At 46.4% G+C, this 12,602-nt stretch overlaps 1 protein-coding gene across 2 annotated transcripts in view; it reads right to left on the bottom strand.

Moving 5' to 3' along the window:
• Positions 1-9,271: 9,271 nt before the first annotated feature.
• MPV17L2 (MPV17 mitochondrial inner membrane protein like 2) overlaps positions 9,272-12,602 on the bottom strand; it is a 30,437-nt gene continuing 27,106 nt past the window's right edge. For both annotated transcript variants that reach the window (XM_063457381.1, XM_063457380.1), the window contains exon 7: positions 9,272-11,371. In XM_063457381.1, the coding sequence (XP_063313451.1) occupies positions 11,267-11,371 (105 nt within the window). In that variant the 3' untranslated portion in view covers positions 9,272-11,266. The remainder of the gene's footprint in view (positions 11,372-12,602) is intronic.

Here is a 12,602-nt window from a genome sequence, read left to right as displayed (position 1 = left end):
TGACAAGACCGCCCTAGTAGCGGAGCTGCGGTCGGCGATACGAGAGGAGATACAGGAGGTACGGAGAGACCTTTCAGCGCTAGAAGAGAGAGTCTCGGAACTAGAAGGGGAGAACCTCAGGGCCATACAACACTCCCAATCGGCAGACCATGCCACAGCTAGGCAAGGCTCTGTGCTGCTTGACCTCCGAAGACAGGTGGAAGACCTGGACAACAGGGGAAGGCGCAATAATATTAGAATTCGGGGCCTACCTGAAACTGACCAAGAAAACCTGACCTCAACCCTCACACAGTTATTTACCCACATCCTGGGCGACATCGCCCCAGAGGACTTTCAAATAGAACGTGCTCACAGGGCCCTGCGCCCCCCCAGGAGAGACGGCTTGCCACGTGACGTGATCTGCTGCCTCCTGTCCTTTCAACTCAAGGACGCCATCATGAGAGCAGCACGCCCTCAGACCATCACCTTCCAAGAGGCCACTATCTCGCTATACCAGGACTTATCCACCCTCACTCTGGATGCACGAAGGGCTCTGAGGCCTCTCACGCATGCACTCCAAGAGAAACGTATTCCCTATAAGTGGGGCTTTCCCTTCAGCCTCCAGGCCAAGCGAGGGAACACGTGGTGCACACTGAGGTGGCCCAACGACGTACCCAGTTTCCTGAGGACGATGGACCTGCCACCGGTTTCCATCCGCAACTGGATTTTGGACCAACCCCCGGCCCGCCCGGACCATCCTGAAGTACCGGCTCCGCTACGCAACCAGGCACGGAGCGACACACAGCCCACGCGATGGGGAGGCCCTGATGAGCCCGAAGAATAATCTGATCCATACAGGCCCCGGAGCCTCCCTGCCCTTCTGCACTGACTTAACCTGCTGAGACTACCCCATGGCTCCGCGATATCAGATAAGTACTCACACTTTCATCCACTGGGGTACTGCCATGTTCCCCATCCTGCCAAGTGTAGGGGGACCTAGGGCCTATAGTTCTGACCATCACGGGTTATTGGGGTGGGCCTGCTCCTCTCACGATCTGACTGTCTCTTGGGTGGGGTACGGGCGTGGGATTCACCGATGCCTTCCGGGTCAACCGTGCAACGGAACTCACCTTACCGGGGTTCCTGAGATGAGGCATACTGGTTTTGTTTTCCCCTCATGATATGCCATTGCCCCGGTTCCTTCTCGTGGACCGACTTACTGGAGGTCTACCTCCCCCCCTGCCCCGCAGACCACCTCGCCAGTAACTGTCGACCCGCATGACAACCCATAAACTGGGGCCGAGTGGACACACACTGAACCAGGGTTGGGTGGCGGGGACTTGGGTATATCGGGGGTTCTTTGCTTAGGCTGGAATGTCACATGTTTAGTGAAATGTAACCTGCCCTGTTCCTTACACACCTGCATGCTATCGTTTGATCTTTCTGTTTGGGGCTCTTAGCACTTTGAGCAGATTTGATGGCCACACAGCAGTGACTCCCTAACTCACGGGCACCAATTGCCCCCCACCCACACGATGTGCCGCTCAAATGATTCCCTTAGCTGGGAGGGGGGAAGAGGGCCCCTTGGGGTGATCTGATCTAACCTTGATGCTGTGTTGGGCCTGCTTGTCCCCCAGTTCTGTTGTATGTCGGTCCACATGCCTCCACGCACCCATAAAGTTTGTTTTCTGTTAATTGCTTTTATGTTATGCTTGCCATGCTGCTGTCGTGTTTTCGCTCCCGGGGCTGAGCGGACCGCCCGTGCTGTCCATGGGACGGCCCGCGCTGCCACTGGACGAGAGGCTCTGGGGGCGGGAGGGCCTGGGTATGGTTTCACTCAATGGGGATATTGAGAGCAATGTATGACTTTGCATGATATGTACTGTTTGTGAACACCCGACTAACTCTGCCTATGTGTGCGACGATCCCTGGACTGGCTTGACTGACGTACCCTCATATACTGCCACCCCGATTGGCCCAGGGTCGGCCCGTGAACCAGAACACGGATTCATCCACTACACCTGACCCACCATGGCATGGCTGGAAGGCCCCTATCGTTGCTACCCCTCTAGAGACATAGCATAAGACATAGTGCCCCCTTCCCGGTGCCCGTCCTCCGGATGCTCTGACGAACCTGACGGTTTACGGTAGGACGCCCCTGGGGATACGCGTTAATCCTGCCCGGACTTAATTCCCTGCCCGCCCACTCCAGCTACCTAACGAGACCCCCAGTAGACTTGCCGAGCGATAACGTGGTCCGAGGGGCCGCGGTCCCTGGTATATCCTGACAGACCACACCCGCAAGACTTCCGTGACCCCCTGCGACCGGCCCTCTTGTAAATTAGGTCACCCTAGCTAGACCTAGGGCTACGGTTGCCTATACCACAGAACCCCTCCACGGGCTAGCACCCTAACCTCTCCTATCCACCCCCCTCCCTACTGCCCCTCTCTGCCCTTTACATCCCTTTTCCCCCTCCTCCTTTCCCCCGGCGCCCCGCTCCCTCCAGGAGTACGGTGCCGCTGCTCGGACATGGCATCGGGCTTCAGACCCTCGCCTTTGCTCCTGAGGACACATAATGTCCGCGGTCTTAACTCCCCAAATAAAAGGCGCCATCTGCTGCACACTCTATGGTCACAAAAGGTTTCAGTAGCTTTTCTACAAGAAACACACCTGAAAGGAGATGATGCCCCGCGGATTAAAGACAGGAGATTTCCATTGGGATTTTATGCTAACCACCCCGATGCTAAACGTGCGGGGGTTGCCATCCTCTTCTCCCACAACACCCCGTTTCTCAGCTCAGCGACACAGGCTGATCCCATGGGCAGATTTTTATTTGTTAAGGGCACGATAGCTGGCCACGCATACACGTTCGCTACAATTTACTGCCCCAATAAAGGGCAACACCGATTCTTGGCTAAATCCCTCGTGAAATTGGAGAGGTTCCGGGAGGGAACTCTGATCCTCACCGGTGACCTCAACATCCCCCTGGACCCCCGGATGGACTCTTCCGCGGGCTCTAGCGCCATTCCCCCGCACTGTATCCGGCAAGCTAAGCAAGCCCTGTCCAGATCGGGCCTGGTGGACTGCTGGAGGGTGGCGCATCCTGATGACAAAGATTTCACATGCTACTCGGCAGCACATAATAGGTATAGCAGAATTGATTACATCTTCCTAGCACAGGAATACCTCCCCTTCCTCATGTCCTCCTCGATAGGGTTACAGCACGACTCCGATCACGCTCCGGTCCAAGCCACCATAACGTCACCACTCTTCAAACCCAGTGACCGCCACTGGAGGCTAAATGAAACTATCCTGACGGACAACACTATCGCCACACAAATAACCCAGACCCTGACCCAATACTTCCATGACAATGTCAGGCCCGACACTGCACCCCTCACGGTCTGGGAGGCACATAAATGCGTGATCCGGGGACACATGATTAAATTGTGCTCCCGGCGGAAAAAAGAGCGCTCGGCCAGAACGCAGGAGCTGCTACGCGAAATAACCGCCTTAGAGACAACCCATAAAAGTGACCAGACGGACGAAACATACCGACGCCTCACAGACACACGAAGGCAGCTTAGAGACCTGTTATCACAGAACTTACTTCAGACCTTACGCAAATCCCACAGACACTTTTATGAGTTTTCTGACAAATGCGGTAGGACACTAGCCCGCTCACTGCAGCAGACACGGAGACAACACCATATCCACCAGATTAAAGGGAAGGACGGGACACTGAGAAGGACTCCGTCGGATATCTTGCACACGTTTAGGCTTTTCTATGAGGAGCTATATAATCTAGATACCACGACACGACGATCAGATAGACCCCAACACCTGCACAAAATAAATGCCTTCCTCACAGAACACGTAGGCCGAACGCTCCCGGAGGAACTAGCCGAGGAGCTAGAACAGCCTCTGACGGGGGAGGAACTCGCAGCCGCACTTAAAAGCTCTAAATCGAATAAAGCACCGGGCCCCGACGGTTTGACGGTCTCATACTTGCGAAAGTTCAAAGACATACTGTTACCACATCTGTTACAGGGTCTCAACTCCTTGCTAGACGGCGGGCGGTTCCCGACGGACACCCTCCGTGCCACGGTCACGGTCATACCTAAAGAGGGGAAAGACCCCACTGAATGTGGGAGCTATAGACCGATCTCGCTCCTCAATGCCGATCTTAAGCTTTTCGCAAAAACCATCGCAGTGAGACTCGCCCGCGTCCTCCCCACTCTGGTCCACCCAGACCAGGTGGGGTTCATTCAAGGACGGGAAGCTCGCGACAACACCATCCGAGCCCTACATATGATCCACTCGGCTAGAACGACAAACAGCAGCCTAATCCTGGTCTCCACAGACGCGGAGAAGGCCTTCGACCGGGTCGACTGGCAGTACCTTGAAGCCACCCTCAGTCACATGCGGTTTGGCCCCCACATACGCTCGTGGATCCTCGCCCTGTACACGAACCCAACGGCCCGCATTCGGATTAACGGCGGTCTCTCAGCCCCCTTTGCCATTCGGAACGGCACCAGGCAGGGCTGCTCCCTGTCCCCCCTCCTGTTTGCCCTCTCTCTAGAACCCTTCCTAGAGGCGGTCAGACGGGACGGGGGAATCACCGGGTATAGACACCACCACTCTGAACATAAAGTAGCCGCCTATGCCGACGACATGCTGTTCTTTCTAGATAACCCCGCGGTCTCCTTCCCTAATCTCCTCCGGGCCTTCCGAATCTTCGGTGAGATCTCCAATCTCAAGCTAAACCTCAGCAAATCGGAAGCCTTGCCGATCTCACTCGCCGCCGAGAGAGTCGCGCACTTAAAGTCGCAGTTTCGCTTTTCCTGGTGTGATACGAAACTCAAGTATCTCGGCGTCTGGTTGCCCAGTGACCTAACACTCCTGTTCCAGTTAAACTTTCTCTCCATCCTTTCAGTCCTTCAAGCGGATCTTCACCGTTGGAAGGGCCTCTACGTCTCGTGGTTTGGCCGAATTAATGCCGTGAAGATGAATGTACTCCCGCGCCTCCTGTACTTGTTTCAAGCCATCCCCATTACGATACCCAGGTCCTTCTTCCAAACACTAGACACAGCGATACGGCAGTTTGTTTGGAACGGTAAGGCGAGCAGAATTAGCAGGAAGCTCCTAGAGCGCCCTAAAAGTAAAGGAGGCGCGGGACTCCCTTCCCTCCGGGGATACTATCATGCGGCACACCTACTCAGGGTTGTTGACTGGCACGCACGCCCCACGGCCAAACTGTGGGTCCCCATGGAGCGGACACAGGCGGGGGGAGTACTCCCCTCCCGCCTATGGCTCAGTTCGCTCACTCTAACAGCGCTACGAACGGGCAACCCGCTGACCGACGCCACACTGCGAGTCTGGTGTAAACTACGGTTCACACATCAACTCACCACCACCGACGGTCCCCTTACACCCATTACACATAACCCACGGGTGGGAGGGGGACTCACACCTTCAGACTTACGCGCCTTCTCAGACACCGGTTGGCTCAGTTTTCGGCAGTTGCTGCGGGGTACCCACCTCAGACCTCTCACCGATATACTGGGGGACAAGACACCAACTGGAATAGATCACTTTCATTACGCCCAAATTCGAGCTTACTACGCGACCTTCCCTAATAAACATTGCCTGACCAGACCGCCCACGCAGTTCGAATCCCTTTGTATAGCACAAATCCACCCGGAAAGGGGGGTCTCACAGCTATATGCGACCCTACTTGACGGCGAACATCAGCCCCCTCCGAGGTACATCGCGAAATGGGAATCGGACACGGGGTCTACACTCACGGAGCAGGAATGGGACAAGATCCTCATACTGACCCACAAATGCTCCATCAGCTCTAAGCTTCAAGAGACTAGCTTTAAAATCCTCACACACTGGTATAGAACTCCGGACATCATACACCGTATAGACCCGAGTATACCAAACGAATGCTGGAGGTGTGGGGCCCCTGATGGCTCTTTTATTCATATCTGGTGGAGTTGCCCTGACATCACTCCCTTCTGGTCAGAGATCAGGGAGACCATCCGTCTCATAACGGATATTACCATTCCTCTCCAACCCCTCGCTATGCTCCTTCACCACACAGACATGCCCATCTCTGCATACAAAAAATCACTACTCAAACACCTGCTGTCCGCGGCAGCGGCATTAATCCCAACTAGGTGGAAACAGAAGGATGCGCCTACCCTCTGGCAGTGGCTGGACAAGGTGGGAGAGATACACCATATGGAATCACTCACGGCAGCGCTCTATGGGAGGCTTGAGAAATGTGATCGTACCTGGGCGCCGTGGTTGTGGTACCTTATGATGGATGGAGCGGGAAGCCGGAGGCCTTCACCCCCTTCCCCCCCCCCCTCTCCTCCCTCCCCCTCCTCCCCTGTCTCGCCCCCCCTGACTGAATAATGGACAATTGACCATTCGACTGAATAGGGACCCACCCTACCTCATAAACGCCCACCCCCTCTGGACGTCCCCTGTGTTCATATGTTCCAACTCCCACCGTACCCCACACCCACTGCTACTTACTTGTACGGCCTTGAGATGCCCGGACTCCGGCATCGACAATGCTTACAATGCACAGGCCCAATGCCTGAATGCCGCCCGCACAAACCCAGACGTGCGATTTGCTCCTAGACATGACCAGATGCCCGACAATCGGACCTAAGGGACCGGAACTGCCGACATAGTATACCCACACGTAATAACCTCAGACAGGAGGATAGCAATAATCTGACGAACAAGACGGTACTCACTTACCATATGACTGAAATATTACTCTCACCGGGTACATGCATCTGGATAAATGCGCACCCCACTCGGGGTACTGACCTCCCCATTTCGCCCACGATACGTCCTACATGCTAGCGGGGGATTACCCCTAAAGCGCCCCCTCTGGTAGGGACGCCCCGAGCTCCCGGTTCCCTGTTCAATCGCTGTCACCCATTTTGATAGGAAGCAATCACTGTTACAAGTTTTACCCTCAATGGTTGTTATGGTGCATTTATAACAAATGAATAGTAGATATTGTTGTTACTAAACCGATGTTAACTTTATTAGCCAATTAACCTGTTTTCAATGACTATTGATATAAGTACACCTGTACCTCCCTTTTGATGTCTGTCTACTATAAAACGAAAAATAAAGATTGTCTAAAAAAAAAAAAAAAAAAAAATATTACATAAATATATATGTAGAATTTATATTTATATATATATATATATATATAAATATTTTTATTTATATATAGGTATATATAGTGATATATACGTATATATTTATGTATATATATATTATTTCGTTCTACGTGTATTTTGATATAAATATATATATATTAATATCACAATACAGTTAGAACGAAATAACACATTTATATATTTTTTAATTATTTATTTTTAATTTTTTTTACATTTTATTTCAACGTATTTACATATTTTTTTATATTATATATATATATATATAATATAAAAAATATGTAAATACGTTGAAATAAAATGTAAAAAAAATTATATCTATAATTATTATATATATATATATATATATAATAATTATATCTATATTTAATCAGTATCAGTCTACGTGTAATTTGATATTAATAGTAAAATACACCTAGACAGTGTATGTGTGTATTATATATATATATATATATATATGATCTAAGTATATTGTTATTTTTTTTTTTACACTTATTTAACTTTTTTATTAAATCTTTTATTTGATCTCCAGCCAGCAGGGGGACTAACTCATTACAGTTAATCCTCCTGCTGGCAATGCCTCAGCCAGCTAACACGGCCATGTGATTGTGAGGTCCTAGCAAGGACCTCACTCTCACATGGCCAGGGGGGTTGCAAGAAGACTGATGTGCCGCGGGGGGGCTCCCTGGGAGTTCCCCCAACCGCGACCGCCAGCGTGGGATCGCCAGCGACCGGGTATGTTAAAAAAAAAAAACGGAGGGCGTACTATTACGCCCGGCAGCGTTTAGAGCCGCTTAAAATAGGGCGTAATAGTACGCCCTCCGGTCTTAAGGGATTAATAAACAGGACACAAGGTCATGAGTTTTGACTATAAGAAAGGAGATTTAATCTAAGGCAAAAAAAAAGTTTCTTTAGAGTAAGAGCAATAAGTATGTGGAATTCCCTGCCCGAAGAGGTGGCAAAATTGGAAGTGCTTCAAACAGGTTTTTCTTTTGGATCAACAGCAAAAACAGATGTGAGAAAGGCTGAACACGTGTCTTTTTTCAGTCTATGTAATGATGTGAATGTTCAGGAGTTAAAGGAACAATAGAGGGTCAGAAACACAAACATGTCTGACCCTATAGTGTTAAAACCACCACCTAGCACACTCTCCCCCCTCACTAAATATAGTAAAATCTTACTTATATTAGTCTGCAGCTGCTGCCCCTTATCTGCTTGCTTGCCTGACATCATCAGAAGTGATTCTCTGAGCCAATCGCAATACTTTCCTATAGGATTGACTGAGACGGTCAACAAGGCAGATCGGGGCAGAGCCAGCACAAGTCAAACACAGCCCTGGCCAATCAGCATATCCTCCTAGAGATGCATTGAATCAATGCATTTCTATGAGGAAAGTTCGGTGTCTCCATGCAGAGAGTGGAGAAACTGAATGGCAGTACTTCCCCAGAAAGCACATAGTAGTCATCTGAGGAATGGCCAGTGGAGTTATCACTAGGCTGTAATGTCAACACTGCATTTTCTCTGAAAAGACCGTGTTTACTGCAAAAAGCCTGAAGGGAATGATTCTACTCACCAGAACAAATTCAATAAGCTGTAGTTGTTCTGGTGACCATAATGTTCCTTTAATAAGTCAATGTATTTCTTCCAATATCTTTGCTGGCCCTTTGATTTTGCACACAAATTATCTGTATACAAATCTATTGTTTAAGCTCAATTGCAAACAAAGTAAAGTGCAATGTTCTGCACATCTCTCTGTGGTATTCAGAGATTTTCATTTTGCAACTAGTGTAGATGACCGAGGAATACAGATTACTCACATTATTTCTATGTGTCATCTCATTATGTTATGTAAATTCAATGCAAGTACTATGGTTACCTGGTCAACATATTTATTCGAACACCACATAATCGCCTATGTTATCTGGGGAGTTGAAAGTGTGTAGTCACACATTTATAATCATACATTAATAAATATAGAATTTTATTAGTTGTATTTTTATAGTTTTTAATTAGACAGATGCATACACAATTTTGTTTTGAATTTTTTTTGTATATTTAATGTATACATTTAGGTCATCACAAAAGGCAGACAATCACTTTGTATGGGATCATACAATTTCATACAAACACAGGATTATTCACTAAAGACCAGCCTACGCTGTTAGAAAAGTTATGGTGGAGATTCACACTAAAAAAAGGTTATTTAGGTTATTAGGTTTGCTGGGTATTCACACTAACTTCACAGTTAGATTCACATTTACAGCCCAAATAGCCTAATTGAAACCAGAATAGATTTGGAGATTTTTTTCCCCCTAATTGCTATATTTTTGCCAAAAATGTGAAATTCCCTTTGAATTCCTGACAGCAGTGCTCGCTTTAGTAAATAAACCTATGAATGCGGATCTTCACGTAAACCTTTGTACATAGTAACTCCTTAACAGTGTACATTACTATTCTCACATAAAATACAAAGAAACAGACTTAAAAAATATTGTCATAGTTTGGCAGTAATAATTACAAATATAGAATTAGACATTATATTTGAATATATGATTAATTATCTTTTTTAAATTACCATTAATTCCATCATTGTCTTTGGAACAAAAATAAATAATAAAACTAAGGAAATACTGTTATTCTATGCTTAATTTAGCAGATCTTTCAGTTGATGATTTCTCAGGTAAAAGAGAAATGTACTAGTATTGTTTAACTTCATGTTCATCTCATTCAGCAAACATTCAGAGGTGTGCTCTATTTACCAAACCGTCAACAGAAAGATCTCACTCCATTACCTCCTCATTCCCTTTCCATATTATCAGTGGCTGCTTATTCTTTAATTCTCTCTAACCATCACCACAATATTCATCCTGCAATCTCGTCTCAACTTTCATTTTAACCTTTAGATCGCAAGCTCATGGGCTATCTGGCCAAGCACTCTGTATAAAAACTTTGAAGGCTAGATCACAGATCATGTGCACATTGGTGCGTTAGAATTAGCAGTAATAATTACAGTAACAGCCTAGTTAATATAGAATAAAAGCATTCCGTGTATCCCCATGTGGTGGAGCGGTTTGGGTTTTTTCTGAGTTGTGTTCTTTTGACAAGCATGTCCTGAGTAGTCGCATATAGCAACATAGCAGTAAACAAGTCATGAAAGTGCGCAAATAGTTCTGAATTCAATACAGACTCAGGGATTCCACCAGTATGGAGAGGTTTTCCATCTTCTAAATGTATATGGGATTCATATTCTTTAACCACAGGATTACTATGCCTGCTTGGCCGTGCTTTGTTGTTCTCCAGTGATGTCTTTCCAGATATCATGCTTGAAATGGAAAATAACCTCTCACTCACTGAAGTCCAGTAAATGTTGCATTTTTTTTGTCTCCATGATAGAGATGTTATCTAATAATTCAGTCCTGTAGTATTTGCAGACGTAGAAGATGAGGGACACCATATCCTACTTTTTAGGAAGGTTAGATTCCATTAGTCCAGATATGGAAAAACTGCAATGATTAATCATTAATCTGAAAGACGAGGTTCCAGCAAGGGGCAGGGGGAGGGGGGAGGGGGGGGGAAAGGATAAAATATACAGAAATATAAGAATCATTCAGTGTTTGGATCATCGTTTTAGTGCTACTGTACAGTAGAACAGCATACGGAGAGACTTCAGGTTAATTTGCTTTCACTTAGAATGATACATCTTCAACCAGCATACTTGTGAGACAAAAAAAAAAATATCCTTAGCAAAAAATATATATATATTTTTTTAACTTATGTATAGTCCAAGGCAACTTTGTGTCACCAAACCTTGCATACAACAGCACAGTTATAACAGTATCTCTTGAAGACTGGCAAGTTTGGTGGATTGAGATTTAAAGATTTGATAGCTACAGCTACTATCACACTAAGTCTTACTTTCTCATTTAATAAAGTAATTATTGACTAATTATTAATCTTAATGAATCATGTTGGTGAGCCCCTTATCGGACAAAAAGTCTACCAAGGACATTATGGGTTCCAGTGGTCAATTTGAATTCACTAGGCTCATGTATAAAATATTTTGCTTTTGCCATCAAACACTTTCATCCAGTGTCTTTGGCAGAGGTGCACTAATGAGTTGCTCAGGAGTGCTTGGCAATTTTGGGTCGATAACCAGGCTTTCCATGGTTTCTGCCGTCTGAAAAAAAGGGGGGAAAAAAGGATTAATTCAAATAATTTTATGTTAGATATATACTATTTAAAGGAAGTGTTTTGCTAGTGATTAAAAATGTATTCAAGAAAGTGAGAATTCAAAGGGTTACAAATTTAAAGGGTTTCTCCAACCCCTTTTAATTTATGATAGCAAAATGCCCTATTGGCATTATTTTATCAGTCTCGTTTGAAAAATTCTCAAACAGCGTTTTTAAAATAAAGTTTTCTTAAGCCAGCGTTGGGTGAAGCTCCTCGATGCGGTTTGGCGCACCCCTATCTAACCTCACGGGAGTCTCGCCGATGTCCAATCAAAGGTTTCTCACAGAGAAGCCTTTAAATGGATAATTTTACTGGCGTATGCATGCGCTCTGAGATGGCGATGGGAGAGGGAGGGAGCCAAGAAGAAAGAGGGAGGGCAGGGATAAAAAAAAAAAAAAAAAAAATAATAATAAAAAAAAGTAAAATAAATAATAATAATTGCCGATAGGATTAGGAGGAGGGAGGGGAGACAAGAGCCTGAAAGGGAGAAGCGGTTACATCTGTTGGCAGCGTGCAGTGACATTTTATTCACAAAATTGACAGCCCAGCCTATGTCACGTGGGCTGGTGGTTCAACTTGCCCCCGACACTCAAGTGCCAACTCTGGATGTGGATGTGCAGTGTTACAAATTGAAACACTGCACATCCAGACTCCTACCACCATGACCACTTCAAAAAGTGGTGGATGGAGTAACCCTTTAAACTCGAAATAGTAGAATTTGGAAAATTCTCTAATTCAGCTATTCTTCCAGTTTAGCTTTCTTGGCATTCAATTTTACTTTGAATTCTCACTTCAGTGAGCTGCATTGATTCATCACAAGAGACGTGACATTCTGCATTTATACCTCTTAGCCTTGTAGGAATCGTGATTGTGCAAAAATAGAATAAGCCCAGTTTCATGCGGCTTATTCTAGATACCATTGATAAGGCCTCCACATGTGGCAAAAATAAGAAAAACAAATGTGAGATGGCCTCACAAAAAATAAAAAAATAAAAATAAGGGGGGGGGGGAATAGAACCCCATTTAGAGTAAGGCGGCAGTGAATTATAGAGGAAAGAAGGGTAGTGACACAGTAAGTGAGAGAGTAAACACCATATAACAATTCTGAATTCATGAATGCAAATACACACTGACCCCACTTCCCACATATATGAATGCATTAATTCATAGACTATAAA

Source organism: Pelobates fuscus, chromosome 5 (assembly GCF_036172605.1).
Source record: "Pelobates fuscus isolate aPelFus1 chromosome 5, aPelFus1.pri, whole genome shotgun sequence".
NCBI classification, from domain to species: domain Eukaryota; kingdom Metazoa; phylum Chordata; class Amphibia; order Anura; family Pelobatidae; genus Pelobates; species Pelobates fuscus.
This window is presented reverse-complemented; position numbering and strand designations above follow the sequence as displayed.